Source organism: Dipodomys merriami, unplaced genomic scaffold (genome assembly GCF_024711535.1).
Source record: "Dipodomys merriami isolate MVZ:Mamm:240054 unplaced genomic scaffold, mDipMer1.0.p SCAF_137, whole genome shotgun sequence".
Classification (NCBI taxonomy): domain Eukaryota; kingdom Metazoa; phylum Chordata; class Mammalia; order Rodentia; family Heteromyidae; genus Dipodomys; species Dipodomys merriami.
This window is the reverse complement of record NW_027202682.1, coordinates 500,087-518,947: the sequence shown is the minus strand read 5'-3', so window position 1 is coordinate 518,947 and position 18,861 is coordinate 500,087. Positions and strand designations below refer to the sequence as shown.

The following is an 18,861-nucleotide window of genomic DNA, read 5'->3' as shown; positions in this document are numbered from 1 at the left end:
GGCCGAGGTTCCGGCGGCCCGGCCGGGTCGGTCCGTCTCCGCGGGCGCCGGGCGCGCCGGTGGGCGGGGCCGGGCCGCGGCGCCCGCGCGGATTGGGTCGGACGGCGGGAGCGCGCGCGGGGCCGGGCGGCGCGGGCCGCGAGGCGCGCGGGGCGGCGCGCGGGGGCGGCGCGCGGGGCGGAGGGCGCGGGGAGGGAGGAGGCGGCGCCGCTCCGCTCCGGCTCCGCGGCCTCATTTATCTGGGCTCGGCCTCCCCGGTGGGAGGCTCGGGCGCCCGGTCCTCTCCCACCGGGGAGCTCCGCTCCGGGCTCGGCCGCGGGGGCCCGGCCAGGCCCGGGCGCTCGGGGCGGGGCGCGGCCGGGCCCTGCTCGCCCGCCCCGCGCCGGGACCGGAGCCGCCTCCGCGCTCCGCGGCGCCCGCGCCGGGCTGCCCGGGACGCGAGGCCGCGCGGCGGACCGCAGGGTATGAGCCAGGAGCCCGCGCCCAGGTGAGGCGCGCGCGGGGCGGCGGCGTGGCGCGGGGAGCCCGCGGGGCGCGGGGAGGCCGCAGGGAGGCCTCGGGGCGCGGGGAGCCCGCGGGGCGGCGGCGGGGCGCGGGGAGCCCGCGGGGCGGCGGCGGGGCGCGGGGAGCCCGCGGGGCGGCGGCGGGGCGCCCGCGGGGAGGCCTCAGGGCGTGGGGAGGCCGCGGGGAGGCCTCGGGGCGCGGGGAGGCCTCGGGCCGTGGGGCGCGGGGAGGCCGCGGGGCGCGGGGAGGCCGCCGGGCGCGGGGCGGGCGGCGGGGGGCCCGGGCCGCCTTACGTAACCGCAGTCCCCGCCCGGCCCCGGCCCGCCGCCCCCCGCCGCGGGTGAGCGCGCGCGGCCCCGCGCCCCGCCAGCCGCCGAGCTCCGGGCGCCCCCGGGCGGGGTCCCCGTGGGCTGCGCCGCGCCCCGCACCCGGCCCGGGGAGCCCCCGCGGGCAGGCGGGGGAGCAGGCGCCGCGCTCGGGCGGGGCCTAGGCCTCGGGGGAGGTTGGGCGGGCGGCTGAGGGCGAGGAGGATGAGGAGGGTGAGGGTGAGGATGATGACGAGGAGGATGAGGAGGAAGAGGAAGAGGGTGAGGAGGAGGAGTAGGGTGAGGAGGAGGAGGAGTAGGGTGAGGAGGATGAGGATGATGTCGGCGAGGAGGAGGAGGAGGAGGAGGAGGAGGAGGAGGAGGAGGAGGAGGAGGAGGAGGAGGAGGAGGGTGGACCCGTCAGCTCTCTGGAGCCCAGTGCCCCGCTGGCCCAGCCTCTGGACAGCGCTGCCCCCAGCCCTCCCCTCCCCTCCCTGCCCCCCTGCGGGCTGCCCCTCCCCACCCTTGGTCCATCCTCAGGCCTCCCGCCCCCCCACACCCAGCTGTGCACACGGGGGGGGGGGGGGATGGGGGCCGATTCCCTGCCACCCTCACGCCGTGGACTCAGACCCCAGCTGAGGCTCCCCCCTTTCGGAGGCTGGAGCCCATCCTGCCCCCATCCGTGCAGGGCAGCCGGCCGTGGCTGGCGGGGAGCGCCGGCCGGGGTGGAGGGCCGGGAAGAGGCTGCTGCCATCCCAGCCCCCGCCCAGAAGCTGCCCAGGGCCCTGGCACCGGCTGGGCCCCGAGAGCTGGGGTTCAACATCAGGAGGGTGGAGATGAGCCCCGGGCCCATGCCACGTCCCTGAGCCGTGGCATCAACTCCAGTCCCTCTCAAAGACCCCCCCCCCCCAGCACCCTGGGCCGTGGGCTCCCATCCCATCACCCACAGAGCATTCCGGCCGGGGGTGGGAGGATCGCACTGCTGCTGACACGTGCGCGGTGGCCGGGATATGGACATGTCTGAGTCTCAGGGCAGTCGGAGCGCGTCCGCCCGTCAGCCCAGCCCTGGTTGCGGCTAGGACCCGTGTCACCGGGTCACTGCCTCAGGAGGCAGGAGGGGCTGGTCAGCCTACAATGCAGACGGGGCATGAGGAACGGGGAGAGGGATCCCAGACTGGTGGCAGGGGGGCAGGGGCGCTAGTGGAGATCTAGCCGCCAGCCTCTGGCAGGAGAGCAGAGGTGCCCGGCAGAGACCCCGCTGGGTGAGGCCAGTGAACGGAGACTAGCCACAACACAGGGACCGCCGGGATCCTGGAGAAGCAGCATACAGGACAGGCCAGCTCCGAGCACTGGGCATCTGACAGCCTGGCGGGCGGCTGGGCCTGTCGTAGTTTTGTGACATGGAAAAATCTCTGTCCTTGCTTTCCCTGCTCCCAGTCAGCCAGGGCAGGAAGGGGAGACCTCCTCCTCCCTGCCTTCCCCCTAGCTCCCGTCCCTTTCCTCTGGTAGTGGGCGGGCAGCCAGCTTGCTTCGCCCTGCAGCTCCGAAGGGGAACTTAGCCAAAGGGAGACGCAGGTGTCTCCACCCCAAGCCCCCAGGGCAGAGGCAGTCTTCCAGTCCCAAGCCCAGTGGGTTCCCTCCCCTAGAACGCTGGCCACTGTCACCCTGAGACTGCAGTGCTTGAGCTGGCCATCCATGTGGCTGTCCTGGGGCTCCTCAGCCGGCTGTCGCTCGCCCGCTGTGCAGCAGCGGTCAGAACCTCCGTGGTGGCATCTGTTCTCAAGGGGGAACAGAGGTGGCCAGGAGAGGCAGACGCTGTCCGGGGTGCTGGCTTCCCAGCAAGGGCTGGAAGGCATGTGCCTAGAGGAGGGGTGGGGGCCGGGGACTGGCGGAGCGGTTGTGATGCTGGCCCATGTGTGGGCAGTCAGCCGGGAAGCCGTCCTGCTGGGTCAGGGCGTCTTCCCTAAGCGATCCTGGTCTCCTACTGGATGGGGCTGACCTTTCTCCCAAAGCCTCAGTCTTGGGCCATTTTGTGCCATGTGGCAGGGGTTCTCCAGGTGTTAAGCAGTCAGGACTGCGACCAGCACGCTGGATGCGAGGTGTGGGAGCAGCAGGGGCGGCGGCTCGAACCCAGGGTGCGGGGCTGGGATGGACATTGCGGCCTCCCCTCCATGCGTGCGGGCCGGCCCACGGAGGCCCTGGGTGTCCACGTGCAACCCCCTCCCCGCCGGGCAAGCCACGTGCGCCCTGCGCTGCAAGCACGTTCAGCCTAAATCAGCACCGCTCTTGGATTATTTCTCCCCTGGCGCCGCCTCCGCCACCTCCGGGGATCCTTCTTGGGCTTCTAGGCTCCTCTCCCCTCCCCTCCCTGCCGAGCCGCTGTCCTCGGTGCCGCCGGCCCCGCAGCACCCAGCATGCCGCTGTCCATGGTGCTGCGCCCGGCATGGGGACAGTGGGCATCCGGGCCGGCCTGGGCGTGGGGGGGGGGGGTGTTGAGGCTGGGATCGCCTCTCCATCCCCAGAAGTGTGTGTCTGGGATGTGGGGGTCGCAGGCCTAGCCCTGCTATTTCTTTTCTTCCCAGGGCTGGTGCTCAGGGAGCTGGGGTCACCCCTGGCTTCAGTCTCCTCCGCGATGGGACACAAACTTAAACTCCCCTGAGCCTCAAGCTCGTACCCCACGCAGGACTGAGCTAGATGGCTTCCCCAAGGTGCGAGGGGTGTGGGTGCCGGCCAGCCGCTGCCCGCGTCCACCAGCGGGCTGCTGAGCATAGCACAGGTGCAGCCAAGGTGTGGGAGAGAGGGAGATAGCACTGAGGGCCTGGCCAGCCTGCGGGGACGAGAGGGCTTGCAGCTGCGGGGTGCAGGACCTTTGGACCCAGGGAGGTCAGCCCTGTGATCTGCACACGCTCCAGGGCCGGCGTGCTGACAGGACGGCCTCCCAAGGGCTCGAGCCTCTGGGCCTGGTGATGGGGAGAGCAGGGCCGGGTCCCGTCTCCTGGTGGCTCCCGCCTCCGTCCCAGCTCGCTGAGCCCTGCCCTTCAGAAGAGAGCCTCAACCGCAGAGGAGCCGTGAGCGCCTCTCTTCTGAGGGCCTGCCTAGCCCCAGGCCCACGGTAGGGGCTGGGAAGATCTCGGGGGCCTTTTAAGACACCCCCGTGGTGGCTGTGTGAGGCCACGGTCCGTAGCCAGAGGAAGGAAGGGGAGCCTCTGAAACTCTGGCATGGGAGACCAGGGACCGGAACATGGGCTCTGGCCCAGCCCGAGTCACCCGCAGACCTGGGAAGGCAGATTCTGCTTTACTCTGGGGACACGAGTAACCCCCAGGTCACTTTCCAAGCCAGGCTGTGAGTCAGGCCCCTGTGACCAGCTCTGCCACCGGAGGAGGGAAGTGGCTAGCCAAGGCCACACACTCAACATGGAGCCCTTGTGGGGTCCGAAGTGTGGGGCTTGAGCCTGAGAAGGCTAGACTCCCCCTCTCAGAGCCCTGCCTCCTTCCTGCATGCTGTGGAGAGGTGGAAACAAGGATATCTAACCGGAAAGGGAGACAGATGGTACTGGCACCATGGGGTCCCATTACCCTCTGTGCGGCCTGCCATCCACAGGCAGGTACCAGACCCAGCCTGGGGGTGGATGGCCCTGCCTGAGGAGACCCCTCTAGCTTCTCAGCCCACGCCTGTCCAACCTTCAGCTCTACCGCTTAGCTGTCTGATCTGATCAGCAATCCACCTGGCGTCCGCCTCCATTTCCTTTTCTGGGTGGTGGGTGCATTTAGCACAGCGCTGCCTAGTGCTGGCGGGGGACTGACGGCGGCGCCCACGGTACCCTTCTCAGGGTGAGTCCTGAGCCTCTGTGGGTGCCACGGTCCTCGGGAGCTGCCACATGACTCTCAGACGAGATGCCTGAGCCCCTCCAGGGGGCCGGGGGAGAAGCCAGCAACTGCCGTTGGCTGCTGCCAGGCAGGGTGCATTCGTGCAGCCACGGAGTGTAAGCACGGGCCTGGCCCCTGGCGCACGCACCTGGCCGTGGACTCTGTGCGCTCAGGAGGGAGAGGCAGGAGCCGTGGGGGGCGGGAGGGGGCACACAGCTCTCCGCGGCCCCCAGAGACCAGCAGACTCACTTCCCTCTCCCCACCTGTCTACAGAAAGTTCCAGGAAGATGTCCAGCCCGGGTGTCGACGGTGACCCCAAGCCTCCATGCTTGCCTCGGAATGGCCTGGTGAAGCTGCCCGGCCAGCCCAATGGCCTGGGAGCAGCCAGCATCACCAAGGGCACGCCGGCCGCCAAGAACCGCCCCTGCCAGCCGCCCGCTCCGACCCTCCCCCCGCCCAGCCTGGCTGCCCCGCTGTCCCGGGCCGCTCTGGCTGGGGGCCCCCCCGCAGAGCGGCCACCACTGGCCACAGATGAGAAGATCCTCAACAGCCTCTTCTGGTACTTCTCAGCGTGCGAGAAGTGTGTGCTAGCTCAGGTGTGCAAGGCCTGGCGACGCGTGCTTTACCAGCCCAAGTTCTGGGCCGGCCTCACACCCGTGCTGCACGCCAAGGAGCTGTACAATGTGCTGCCCGGCGGGGAGAAGGAGTTCGTGAGCCTGCAGGGCTTCGCCGTGCGAGGCTTCGAGGGCTTCTGCCTGGTCGGTGTCTCTGACCTGGACATCTGTGAGTTCATCGACAACTACGCGCTCTCCAAGAAGGGGGTGAAGGCCATGAGCCTCAAGCGCTCCACCATCACCGACGCTGGCCTAGAGGTGGGTCTCCAAACTGGCCAGGAGGGCAGGGGGTTGAGCCGCAGTCGGCAGCCCTGTGTGTGGGGAGGGACGAGGCCCAGCTCAGATGGGTTAAGGAGAAACAGTGGCTGTGGGTGGAGAAGCCCGGCTGCCACATGAGACACCTCACACCAAGCTGAATCCCTGCTCAAAGACGGGCCGGATTTTCAAGGCAGGAATGATACGGCGGGTGGCTCAAACCTATAGCCTAGCTACGGAAGTGGCTGAGATCTGAGGATCAGATCAAAGCCAGCCCAGGCAGACAAATCCTCCAGACTCCTATCTCCCGTTAATCAGCAAAAAGCCAGAAATGGAAGCATGGCTCAAGCCGTAGTGTGCCAGCCTTGAAACTGTATGTGTGCTGCTGTATGTGCGTGTAGTGTGTGTACTGCCGTGTGTATGTGCGTGTACTATGTGTACTGCCGTGTGTATGTGCATGTACTTTATGTACTGCTGTATATGTGTGTATGTGCATGTACTGTGTGTACTGCCATGTGTATGTGCGTGTACTATGTGTACTGCCGTGTGTATGTGCATGTACTGTGTGTACTGCCATGTGTATGTGCGTGTACTGTGTGTACTGCCACGTGTATGTGCGTGTACTGCCACGTGTATGTGCATGTACTGTATGTACTGCTGTATGTGTGTATGTGCGTGTACTGCCATGTGTATGTGCATGTACTTTATGTACTGCTGTATATGTGTGTATGTGCGTGTACTGTGTGTACTGCCATGTGTATGTGTGTGTACTGTGTGTACTGCCACGTGTATGTGCGTGTACTTTATATACTGCTGTATATGTGTGTATGTGCGTGTACTGTGTGTACTGCCATGTGTATGTGCGTGTACTGTGTGTACTGCCACGCATACGTGCGTGTACTGTGTGTACTGCCATGTGTATGTGCATGTACTGTGTGTACTGCTCTATGTGTATGTGCATGTACTGTGTGTACTGCCACGTGTCTGTGCGTGTACTGTGTGTACTGCCATGTGTATGTGCATGTACTGTGTGTACTGCCACGTGTATGTGCGTGTACTGTGTGTACTGCCATGTGTATGTGCATGTACTGTGTGTACTGCCACGTGTATGTGTGTGTACTGTGTGTACTGCCGTGTGTATGTGTATGTACTGTGTGTACTGCTGTATGTGTGTATGTGCGTGTACTGCCATGTGTATGTGCGTGTACTGTGTGTACTGCCGTGTGTATGTGCATGTACTGTGTGTACTGCTGTATATGGGTAATGCTGCAGTGTGTGTATTGCTGTGTATGTGTGTGCACTGTGTATATGTACTGCTGTGTGCATGTGCATGGAGTGTGTGTGTGTACTGCTGTATATGTGCATGTACTGTTGTATGTGTGTGTGTGTACTGGGGCTTGAACTCAGGGCCTCACACTCATGCAGCTTTTTCTGCTTGTGGATGGTGCTCTATCATTCACTTGTGCCACTCTGTGTCTGGCTTTCTACTGGTTAACTGGAGGTCTCCCCGTTTTGACTGTGTTGGCTAGCTCCAAACCACAGTCCTCCTATCAGCCTCGTGAGTGGCTGGGATGACACGCATGAGCCACAGGCGTCTGGCTTTGAGCTGTAATTCCAGCATTCAAACCAGCTCCGAATTGGGCCTGGCTTCTGGGCCTCTTGTGCTCCCTCTTCTGGAGCGTTGTTGAAGTACAGCCTTGCAAGCAGCCCTGCAGACCCCTGCCTCAGGCCTCCCCTGAGGCCACAGCCGCAGCAGCCCTCCCTGCGCCCCGTGGGGGGCGTGGGGCAGGGGCGAGCCAACCTGGCGGACCCCTGAACCCCCCCACCCCCGCAGGTGATGCTGGAGCAGATGCAGGGAGTGGTGCGCCTGGAGCTGTCGGGCTGCAATGACTTCACGGAGGCGGGCCTGTGGTCCAGCCTCAGCGCACGCATCACCTCGCTGAGCGTGAGCGACTGCATCAACGTAGCGGACGACGCCATCGCCGCCATCTCCCAGCTGCTGCCCAACCTGGCCGAGCTGAGCCTGCAGGCCTACCACGTGACGGACACGGCGCTGGCCTACTTCACGGCCCGCCAGGGCCACAGCACACACACGCTGCGCCTGCTCTCCTGCTGGGAGATCACCAACCACGGCGTGGTCAACGTGGTGCACAGCCTGCCCAACCTCACCTCCCTCAGCCTCTCGGGCTGCTCCAAGGTCACCGACGACGGCGTGGAGCTCGTTGCGGAGAACCTGCGCAAGCTGCGCAGCCTGGACCTCTCCTGGTGTCCGCGCATCACGGACATGGCCCTCGAGTACGTGGCCTGCGACCTGCACCGTCTGGAGGAGCTCGTGCTCGACAGGTGTGCGCTGGGGCCAGGCGGGGGCGCTGCGGGGAGCGTGTCCGGCCGGGAGCCCGGGCCTGGGTACCACCGTCCAGTGTGGAACTCCCAGAGTAGCTGGTCGGCTAAGCCCCATCTTGGGGAAGGAGGGAGGCAGCTTGCGGGGCTTGGTCCCTGTGAGGGAAGAGGGGTGGGCGCCAGTGGCTCTCTGGGAAAGGGGGTGGAGGGAGGGATACCAAGTCGGGCAGTTCTCCCCTGGCCCAACCACAGGTGTGTTCGCATCACCGACACCGGCCTCAGCTATCTGTCCACCATGTCGTCCCTCCGAAGCCTTTACCTGCGATGGTGCTGCCAGGTATGGGGGTCGGGGCCAGGCGGCAGGGTGGGGGACGCGGGCAGACAGCCCACAGTCCCGGCCCTGCTCCCACACATCCCCCAAGGGCCCAGGTCCCTCCACACCCAGCAGCCCAGTCCTAACTCACGGGGGCTGGGGACGTCTCACGCAGGGCCCGCCTCCTCCCCTCCAGCAGCCCGCTCACTCCCTCCCACCCTCCCCAGGTGCAGGACTTCGGGCTGAAGCACCTCTTGGCTATGAGGAGTTTGCGTCTCTTGTCTCTGGCAGGTGAGACTCAAAGTGGCCCCCACCCCCGCCCTCGGCCTGTTGGGGCCCAGCTTCACACCAGGGTGATGGTGATGGCTTGCCTTGTCCCGGGTCCCAGTTAGAGGAAGGCTTTGGGGCGTCCAGGCCGGTCCCGCAGACGCAGCCCCTGAGCCTGCCCCCGGCACACCTGCACACCACCTGGCCCTGTGCGTGCCCTGCCCCTCACACCCCACCCCCTGCAGCCTGGTGCTGAGCGGCTCTTCTGCTCCCACTGGCTGCAGGCTGCCCGCTGCTGACCACCGCAGGGCTGTCTGGCCTGGTGCAGCTGCAGGAGCTGGAGGAACTGGAGCTGACCAACTGCCCCGGGGCCACACCCGAACTCTTCAAGTACTTCTCCCAACACTTGCCCCGCTGCCTCGTGATCGAGTAGCCCCCGGGGATGCGGCGCACCGTCCAGCCTCTCTCCCAACGCCGCTGGTCCCGGACCTGGCTTGGTGGGGGAGGCGGGCTGAGCCAGGGATGCCCTGCGCCTCCCCCACCCCTCAGCGCCTCTCCCAGCCCCGTTCGGGGCAGGGGGTGGCGGACCCAGCCCCACGCACGCACGCACACACACACACACTCGGGGACTTTGTGCATGCCCCTCGTGCCCGCACTGCACGCCCGCCTTCCACCATGCCACAGCCGCCGCCATCACTGCCCGCTTCGGCGGGGCGGGGGCATGGCCCTGGGGTGGGGCGGAGTAGCCCGTACCGCCTCCCCCCCACACCCTGCTTCCCGCCGCTCCTCCTTTCCCCCCATCCCGGGCAGGGCCCAGGAGGATGGGGTCTGGGTCTCCTGGGGTCAGAGGTCTACATGAGCCCCAAGGGCTGCCCGCATCTTCCACCGAACCACACCTGGAGTCCTACCAGGGCGTTGTGAGGTGACACAGGCCACTGCCAAAGCCATGGTCCACGCCCCTTCCCTGGCCACCCAACCCGAGCGGCCTCCACACCCCTGCCCTCAGCACTGTGTAGGCCAGCCCCTTTCCACTCCCCCCCCCCACTGGCCTACGAAGCCCTGGACACTGGCCAGGCCGGGACAGCATCGGACAATGGTGGCCATGGAAGGGTCAACATTCATCCAGCAGGCCCCAGTCCAGACCCGCGCCCGCGGGACGGTCATCTAAGAAGACAAGCTGGAAAGCCAGCCAGGCGCCACACCTGGCCGCCCGGCACCAGCTGGGCTCAGGGCTCAGCAGTGCACTGCATGTGCCCTGGTTAGGCCTCAGGTGGAATCTGCAGAGGGGCCTGGCCAAGGGTCAGGTTGGCACTGATCTTCCAGTCCCCAGCACCCTGCACCCCCTCTTACCCCCCCCCGTGACCTCTGACATCTGCAAGTCCAGGGGATGCTGGCACACCGTATACTGCTGAGGAGGGGCAGGGACCCCTTCCAACCCAACCCTGAGCCCCAGGAGATAATATGCCCACATTCAATCTTGGGACACCCCTATCTGGTTGGAAGAGAGTAACCAGAGAGCCAGAGACTGACGGGGGGGGGGGGGGAGGAAAGAGGAAAAGAGAGGGGGGAGAGAGAGAGAGAGAGAGAGAGAGAGAGATTGGATGGTGGTGAAGTGAAGGGCAGGCTCGGGGGAACCCGCTCTTCAGCCCCTTCTCCCACAGCCCCTGACAGGGAGGGGCAGCTCTCTTATTTGCCCAAAGTATTAACGCAACTGAAGCTGTGACACTTCCAATGACTGTCGAGGAAAATTCAAGGGGAGAGAGGAAACACCACCAACCAACCCCTAAAGTCATTTTCTTACTGTACATAACGACCTCATTCTCCTGTATATGCGGAAGATATAACCTTATATTTGGTAAGTGTTTCTTGTGCTATTTTATCACGTGACCTGTTTATAAAAATATATATTAAAAAAGTCGTAAAAACGAGAGCGCGATTGCTTCCGGTCCCGGTCCCCGCCAGGCCAGGCCCCGTCCACCGGCCCCGGTCCCGGTCCCCGCCAGGCCAGGCCCCGTCCACCGGCCCCGGCCCCGGCCCCCGCCAGGCCAGGCCCCGTCCACCGGCCCCGGTCCCGGTCCCCGCCCGGCCAGGCCCCGTCCACCGGCCCCGGTCCCGGTCCCCGCCAGGCCAGGCCCCGTCCACCGGCCCCAGTCCCCGCCCGGCCAGGCCCCGTCCACCGGCCCCGGTCCCCGCCAGGCCAGGCCCCGTCCACCGGCCCCGGTCCCCGCCAGGCCAGGCCCCTCCTCTGCTTTCCCGACCCCCCCCCCCCCCCCCCCGCCTCGGCTCCGGGCTTCGCGCACCCCCCCCCCCCCCCCCCCCCGCGAGCCACCGGCCGCCCGAGACAGCGCATCCGTCCGCGACCCCAACGCCCCGGCCGCCCAGCCCGGCCGCCAGCGCACGGGGGTTGGGGGGGGAGATCGGCCGGGTCCGCGGACGGAGAAGGAAGACGGCGTCTGGGAAGGAGACGCGGCGGGGGGGGGGGGGGGGGGTGGGGGCTGAGGACGGGGAGGGGGGGCTGAGGACCGGGGGGGGGGGCTGAGGACCGGGGAGGGGGGGCTGAGGACCGGGGAGGGGGGGCTGAGGACCGGGGAGGGGGGGCTGAGGACCGGGGAGGGGGGGCTGAGGACCGGGGAGGGGGGGGGCTGAGGACCGGGGAGGGGGGGCTGAGGACCGGGGAGGGGGGGCTGAGGACGGGGGGACTGAGGACGGGGGGGGGCTGAGGACGGGGGGGCTGAGGACGGGGGGGGCTGAGGACCGGGGAGGGGGGGCTGAGGACCGGGGAGGGGGGGCTGAGGACCGGGGAGGGGGGGCTGAGGACCGGGGAGGGGGGGGGCTGAGGACCGGGGAGGGGGGGCTGAGGACCGGGGAGGGGGGGCTGAGGACGGGGGGGGGCTGAGGACGGGGGGACTGAGGACGGGGGGGGCTGAGGACGGGGGGGCTGAGGACGGGGAGGGCTGAGGACCGGGGAGGGGGGGGCTGAGGACGGGGGGGGGCTGAGGACCGGGGAGGGGGGGCTGAGGACCGGGGAGGGGGGGCTGAGGACCGGGGAGGGGGGGGCTGAGGACGGGGGGGGGCTGAGGACGGGGAGGGGGGGCTGAGGACCGGGGGGGGGCTGAGGACCGGGGAGGGGGGGCTGAGGACGGGGGGGGGCTGAGGACGGGGGGGGCTGAGGACGGGGGGTGCTGAGGACGGGGGGGGGGCTGAGGACGGGGGGGGGCTGAGGACGGGGAGGGGGGGCTGAGGACCGGGGGGGGCTGAGGACGGGGGGGGGGCTGACAGTGGGGGCTGAGGACCGGGGAGGGGGGGGGCTGAGGACCGGGGAGGGGGGGGGCTGAGGACCGGGGAGGGGGGGCTGAGGACCGGGGAGGGGGGGCTGAGGACCGGGGAGGGGGGGGGCTGAGGACCGGGGAGGGGGGGGGCTGAGGACCGGGGAGGGGGGGCTGAGGACCGGGGAGGGGGGGCTGAGGACCGGGGAGGGGGGGGGCTGAGGACCGGGGAGGGGGGGCTGAGGACCGGGGAGGGGGGGGCTGAGGACCGCCGCCCGCCCCGCGCCGCCGCCCTCCCTCGGAACGGCTGACGTACTTCAAAGCATACATAAAATCTCGTTTCCCAAACACCCCGGCACTCGGGGCGGGGTCGGGGGGTCAGGCGCCGGCCGCGGCCCCGGCGCGCACGCGCGCCTCGGCACCCCATCCGGGTCCTCCCCTCGGGCCCCACCGGCGCAGCTACCTGACCCGGAACCTTCACGGCGTGGCCCAGCGTCGTCCGCTTCCGGCGAGGCGAGAATTAGAGGACGACTTCCGGAATGGGCGGGACGGTCGCAGGCCGTCTTCCGGCGGCGCGCGCGAGACACGCAGACGCCGGGGGCGGGCCCTCGCCGCTCAGTCCCGGCCCCGTGGCGCCGCCGGCCGCTCGAGCCCGCCGCGCGCCTCCGCCCGTCCCCGCTCCGGCTCCTCTCGAGCCCGTTTGCGCCCGCGGGCCCCCGGGCGGGCCGGGCCGTCCTGCGGGAGCCCCGGGGCAGGGCCGCGGCGGCTGCGAGGCCCGGGAGGCCGGCGGGGCCGATGGGCCGGGCGGGCGGGCGCAGGCGGGGCGGGGCCGGCCCGGGCGGCAGGGGCGGACGCAGGGGCCCCGCGGCGCAGCGCGCCGGCCCGCGGCCCTGACCCCGCCCGGCGGCCATGGAGAAGATGTCGCGGGCGAGCACGGCCCTGGGCGGCGGCGCCCTGACCGGCCGCACCATGCACTGCCACCTGGACGCGCCGGCCAACGCCGTCAGCGTCTGCCGCGACGCGGCCCAGGTGGCGGTGGCGGGCCGCAGCATCTTCAAGATCTACGCCATCGAGGAGGAGCAGTTCGTGGAGAAGCTGAACCTCCGCGTGGGCCGCAAGCCCTCGCTGAACCTGAGCTGCGCGGACGTGGTCTGGCACCAGATGGACGAGAACTTGCTGGCCACGGCGGCCACCAACGGCGTGGTGGTCACCTGGAACCTGGGCCGGCCATCTCGAAACAAGCAGGACCAGCTGTTCACGGAGCACAAGCGCACGGTGAACAAGGTCTGCTTCCACCCCACCGAGGCCCACGTGCTGCTCAGCGGCTCCCAGGACGGCTTTATGAAATGCTTCGACCTCCGCAGGAAGGATTCCGTCAGCACGTTCTCCGGTGAGGCCCACGGGGATGGCCGTGGCCCCAGAGGGCCCCAGAGGGTGGACGCAGGCCCTGATGGCACAGAGAGGCAGCTGCTGAGACCGGCTGGCCTCCTCAGTCTCGGCCCAGCCGAGTGGTGCCACTTCACTGGAGGAAAAAGCCCACCACCTGCCCCTCCCCGGGTCTCGGTCCAGGAACGCCGCTCCCCCGGGGGCCCCTTTCCTAGAAGGCCCAGCTTCCTAGTGGACAGTCCTGAGCCACCTTGGTGAGACTCTGTGAAACATGAAGCCCAGCCCTGGGGCCTTGGAGAGTTTCAGGACGTGAGGCCGGCCTGTGTCAGGAAAAGTCTGGACACTGCTCTGTAGCTGTTGTGGTTCTCTAAGGTGGGCCTGGTCTTGGAGCCCTGCAGTCTTTAGGGGCTGGCCAGGCAGCTCTAGCCCAGGGCTGGGCTGGTGTGTCCTGGCTACCTGGAGGTCTCTGGCAAGCCTCAGCTGCCGGGGGAGCTTGAGCCAGACAGCCAGGTGCACTACTCCTACAGCGACCGGCCCGTTTCTCCTGAGCTGGACCACAGCTCTGCCCAAGGCTGATGCAGTAAGACAGCACACAGGGAGGACTGAGAGCTGGAAGTGTGTGGGAAAACCACCCACTTGACGCCCAGGTGTCACTCATCCTAGATAGACCTGAGTACCCCCTCTACCCTCTGACCCCCTCCACACCCCCCCACCCCCCGGGGCCTGGCCACAGGCAGGTGTGTGATCTTGTAGTCACCCCCAGGGCTCCCCAGCCCCAGTGGGCCAGCCCCCCTCACCTGTCTCTGTTACTGCCCTGCCCACAGGCCAGTCCGAGAGTGTGCGGGATGTACAGTTCAGTATCCGCGATTACTTTACCTTTGCCTCCACCTTTGAGAATGGCAACGTGCAGCTCTGGGACATCCGCCGTCCTGACCGCTGTGAGAGGATGTTCACGGCCCACAATGGGCCGGTCTTCTGCTGCGACTGGCATCCTGAGGACAGGTGTGATGTGGGAGCGTGGGCGAGACTGAGCCGAGACCCTGAAGCTGGGGAGCGCAGGGTCCCCAGGGGAGGGAGGTCACCGAGGTAAAGGCTGGGGTCTCCTCTTCCTCAGGGAAGGTCACCGAGGGCTGGTGGGGCTTTCCTGCAGGGGCTGGCTGGCCACAGGTGGGCGTGACAAGATGGTGAAAGTCTGGGACATGACCACCCACCGTGCCAAGGAGATGCACTGCGTGCAGACCATTGCCTCGGTGGCCCGTGTCAAGTGGCGGCCGGAGTGCCGGCACCACCTTGCTACGTGCTCCATGATGGTGGACCACAACATCTACGTGTGGGACGTGCGCCGGCCCTTCGTGCCAGCTGCGATGTTTGAGGAGCACCGAGACGTCACCACGGGCATTGTCTGGCGCCACCCGCATGACCCTTCCTTTCTGCTCTCCGGCTCCAAGGACAGCACACTGTGCCAACACCTGTTTCGTGATGCCAGCCAGCCTGTTGAGCGTGCTAACCCCGAGGGCCTCTGCTATGGCCTCTTTGGGGACCTGGCCTTTGCTGCCAAGGAGAGCCTGGTGGCTGCCGAATCGGGACGCAAGCCCTGTGCTGGTGACCGGCGCCCCACCATCTTCTTCAAGCGCAAGCTGGACTCCGCCGAGCCCTTTTCAGGCCTTGCCTCCAGCGCCCTCAGCGTCTTCGAGACGGAGCCTGGTGGTGGCAGCATGAGCTGGTTTGTGGATACAGCCGAGCGTTATGCTCTTGCCGGCCGGCCGCTGGCTGAGCTCTGTGACCACAATGCAAAGGTGGCTCGGGAGCTTGGCCGCAACCAGGTATGTGGGACCAGAGGTGAGGGGATGACCAGGAGTCATGACCCTGGGGTAGGGGCTGGCTGCTTTGATTCTGGTCAGCAAAACCACCAGCCCTGGTCTGGGAAGGTGGCTCAGTGGTAGAGCGTTTGCCTTACATGCACGAGGCCCTGGGTTCGATTCCTCAGCACCACATAAGCAGGGAAAAAAAAGCCGGAAGTGGCGCTGTGGCTCAAGTGGTGGAGTGCTAGCCTTGAGCTGAAGAGCTGAAGGACAGCGCTCAGGCCCTGAGTTCAGGCCCCACAACCGGACCCAAAAAACCCAAAAAACATAGAGCGCTTGCCTTGAGCTGAAATGCTGAGGGACAAGCCCCATGACCGACAAAAGAAAAAAGAAAAAACTACCAGTCCTTTGCCCCAGTGACAAGCTGTGAAGATCATGCAGGGCAAGGGACGGCCACGCCCGGGGGCCATCCTCAGAGGAGGGGGTCTGGGGAGTGGGCCGTCGCTCCTCCCTCCCTCTTGGCTTTGAACTTGCCTTCTGCATCTCTCTGCCATCAGCTGCCTCCCAGTGTAGTTTTCTCTGCACTATTTCTGGGTGGAAGCTGGAACTTTGGTCTCTCTCACAGGCTGCAGTTTACCCAGGGGGTTGGGTTAGGACATTGGGTCCCCAGAGGTACTGAAAGTTGCCATGTGATTCTGACAAGAGAAGGGAGCTGACTGGGCTACCTGCCCCTAGGTGGCGCAGACATGGACCATGCTGCGGATCATCTACTGTAGTCCTGGTCTGGTGCCCTCTGCCAACCTCAACCACAGTGTGGGCAAAGGCAGCTCCTGTGGCTTGCCACTCATGAACAGGTAGACGCCTTGGGTCGGCACGCCCCAGAGGTGGACTGCTGGAGGCCATCCGTCAATGAGCCTTTCCTGCCCTCAGTTTCAACCTGAAGGATATGGCCTCAGGGCTGGGCAGTGAGACACGGCTGGACCGAAGCAAAGGGGACACACGGAGTGACACGGTTCTGCTGGACTCCTCGGCCACCCTCATCACCAATGAAGGTGAGGCGGAGGGCGGGCGGGGACTCTGACAGGAGTAGGTCTAGCGTGAGCCATGCTCAAGTGCCCTCCCTCCCTGCTGGACAGATAACGAGGAGACTGAGGGGAGCGACGTACCTGCCGACTACCTGCTGGGTGATGTGGAGGGAGAGGAGGAAGAGCTGTATCCCCTGGACCCAGAACACGTGCACCGTAAGTGGATGGATCCCTGAGCGGCCCAGAGGTTGAGGCTGAGGCTCCGCATGCATTGGAACCGGGTGGTGGGTACCCTTTACTCAGGTCCGCCCCTGCTGGCCCCTCACCCTCAGCTGAAGAGCCAGAGTACGTGCTGCCACAGGAGGCCTTCCCACTGCGTCACGAGATTGTGGACACGCCGTCGGGGCCTGAGCACCTGCAGGAAAAGGCCGACTCGCCACACGTGAGTGGCAGTGAGGCGGATATGGCCTCTCTGGCTCCCGCAGACTCCTCCTTCTCCCTCCTCTCCATCTCACACACGCTCTACGACAGCCGTCTGCCAGCAGACTTCTTCAGCGTGCTGGTGTGCGACATGCTGCGCTTCTATGCGGAGCAGGGTGACGTGCAGATGGCCGTGTCTGTCCTCATCGTGCTGGGCGAGAGGGTGCGGAAGGACATCGATGAGCAGACTCAGGTAGGCATGGGTGGGAGAGCAGGCCCCGACCCACGCCTGCCTGCTTGAGCCTGGCTCCTCACCCTGAGCCCGGCAGCCCTAACCTCCCGGACCCCTCCTCCCTATCCCTAGGAGCACTGGTACACATCCTACATCGACCTGCTGCAGCGCTTCTGTCTCTGGAACGTGTCCAACCAGGTGGTGAAGCTGAGCACCAGCCGGGCAGTCAGCTGCCTCAACCAGGCCTCCACCACCCTGCACGTCAACTGCAGCCACTGCAAGCGGCCCATGAGCAGCCGGGGCTGGGTCTGCGACAGGTGGGGCCGCAGGGGTGAGAGACCGGGGCCGGGGGTCACCTGGGAGACCCCGGCTGAGCCACCCCCCTGCCCCCAGGTGCCACCGCTCCGCCAGCATGTGTGCCGTCTGCCACCACGTGGTGAAGGGTCTGTTCGTGTGGTGTCAGGGCTGCAGTCACGGAGGACATCTGCAGCACATCATGAAGTGGCTGGAGGGCAGCTCCCACTGCCCTGCGGGCTGCGGCCACCTCTGCGAGTACTCCTGACCGCCCCGGGGCCACCCTCCTACGCCCTGTGAACCCAATAAACGAAAGCGAACCAAGGCTCGCCTCGGCCGGCTGGGGTCGGGCTGGGCTCTCGGGGCGGCCGGCGCCGGCCAGAAGCGGCTCCGCGAGGGCCGGGCTCCGCCTTCCGGAAGTGCTCCCTCCGGGGGCGGGGCCGGGGCGGCCGCTTCCGGCCGTCACGCGGACGCCCGACAGTTGCCAGGACGACGGGGCCGCCGGCCAATCGCGGCCCGGCCGGCGGGGCTCCCGGCGTGCCGCGCGGCGGGCTCACGGCGTGCCGGGCGCTCCTCGGGCTGCTCGCGCTGGCCCGGCCCGGGGCCGCGGGCGACGGGGGCTGGTGAGCGGCGCGGGCGGAGGAGCAGGAGCAGCGCTGCGCCGTGGAGCGGCGGGCCCGCCTCACCCTCGCCGAGGTCGTGCAGCGGCACGTGCCCCGCCCCGCCCCGCCCCGCCGGCCGGCCGCCCGAGCAGCCCTGCCCCTCTCCCCGCAGCTACGCCTCCCTCCGGCCGGTCATCCTGCAGGGGGCCGCGGGCAACTCGGTGAGAGCCCCGCCCGCCCCGGGCCCGGCCCCGCCCGCCGCCGCTGAGCCCCGCCCGCCCCGCCGCTGAGCCCCGGGCCCGGCCCCGCCCCCCGCCGCTGAGCCCCGGGCCCGGCCCCGCCCCCCGCCGCTGAGCCCCGCCCCCACGCCGCCGAGCCCCGGGCCTGGCCCCGCCCCCCGCCGCTGAGCCCCGCCCTCCCCGCCCCGCCCCCGCAGCGGTTCCGGGCCCTGTGCTCCCGAGACAGACTGCTGGCCGCCTTCGGGGACAACGTGGTCCGGCTGAGCACCGCCAACACCTACTCCTACCGGGAAGGTGAGCCGCCGCCGCCGCCGCCCCGAGCCCGCCCGCCCGCCCGCGCTGACCGCCGGCCCCTCCCGCAGTGGACCTGCCCTTCCAGGAGTTGGTGGAGCGGCTGCTGCACCCCCAGGACCCCGCCTCTCCAGGCAGCGGGGAGCCGCACCGCGCGGCAGAGGGCGGCGCCTGCCAGCCCGGGGTGCCGGGCCCCGCCCCTCCGCCTTCTCCGCCGGCAGACACGCTGTACTTCTTTGGGGACCCCGCCTCCGTTTCATCTGCTCGGAACTACTCCTGCATACAGCTTTGGAACTGCAGGTAGGCTCCAGACCAGGGGTCGGCCAGGCCGGCGCAGAGCTAAGCCTGTTACCCCACAGTCGCCCACAGGAGCTGGCTCTGGGGTGCCCTTCCACCGGCATGGGCCTGGGTTCTCTGAGGCGATCTACGGCCGCAAGGTCAGTACAGAGCGGGGCTGGGGCTTACAGCCCACACCGTGGAAGGGTGACTTCTATCCTCCTGTTCCCAGCGCTGGTTCTTCTACCCACCTGAGAAGACACCCGAGTTCCATCCCGACAAGACCACCCTGGCCTGGCTGCGGGACACCGACCCGGCCCTGGCCCGGTCCGCACGGCCCCTGGAGTGCACAGTCCAGGCTGGTGAGGTGAGTGGGAGGCAAGAGGGAGCTGAGCCAGGCTGAAGGACCCCAGCTAACCCTCCTTCCCGCCCCTCCCCAGGTGCTGTATTTCCCTGGCCGCTGGTGGCATGCCACGCTCAACCTTGACACCGGCGTCTTCATCTCTACCTTCCTTGGCTAGCCAGGACAGACTGCGGCCGGCACGACACCAGCACGTGTCCAC

General features: G+C 67.7%; 3 protein-coding genes across 4 annotated transcripts; all 3 read left to right on the top strand.

Annotated features, from left to right (window-relative positions):
• Positions 1-259: 259 nt before the first annotated feature.
• Positions 260-10,003, top strand: LOC138825353 (F-box/LRR-repeat protein 16). Of its 2 annotated transcripts, none has more exons than XM_070019790.1 (6): positions 260-487; positions 4,950-5,548; positions 7,380-7,888; positions 8,138-8,222; positions 8,426-8,489; positions 8,750-10,003. In XM_070019790.1, the coding sequence occupies exons 2-6, from the start codon at positions 4,964-4,966 to the stop codon at positions 8,896-8,898; spliced, it is 1,392 nt and encodes a 463-aa protein (XP_069875891.1). In that variant the 5' UTR covers positions 260-487; positions 4,950-4,963; the 3' UTR covers positions 8,899-10,003. The 2 variants fall into 2 exon arrangements, with proteins under 2 accessions (XP_069875891.1, XP_069875892.1); XM_070019791.1 differs by lacking the exon at positions 260-487 and adding an exon at positions 3,418-3,517.
• A 2,543-nt stretch (positions 10,004-12,546) lies between these two features.
• Positions 12,547-17,214, top strand: LOC138825354 (GATOR2 complex protein WDR24). The gene is made up of 9 exons (XM_070019792.1): positions 12,547-13,121; positions 13,942-14,119; positions 14,268-14,940; positions 15,655-15,773; positions 15,850-15,971; positions 16,056-16,160; positions 16,277-16,617; positions 16,729-16,913; positions 16,990-17,214. The coding sequence occupies exons 1-9, from the start codon at positions 12,641-12,643 to the stop codon at positions 17,156-17,158; spliced, it is 2,373 nt and encodes a 790-aa protein (XP_069875893.1). The 5' UTR covers positions 12,547-12,640; the 3' UTR covers positions 17,159-17,214.
• A 303-nt stretch (positions 17,215-17,517) lies between these two features.
• Positions 17,518-18,857, top strand: LOC138825266 (jmjC domain-containing protein 8-like; the record flags this gene model as incomplete). Its single annotated transcript, XM_070019662.1, is given in 9 exon segments — positions 17,518-17,597; positions 17,665-17,713; positions 17,929-18,025; positions 18,094-18,159; positions 18,244-18,265; positions 18,267-18,322; positions 18,392-18,459; positions 18,531-18,665; positions 18,739-18,857. Coding segments are annotated over 9 exon segments (654 nt in total), but the record flags the coding sequence as incomplete, so codon positions are not given.
• Positions 18,858-18,861: the final 4 nt, after the last annotated feature.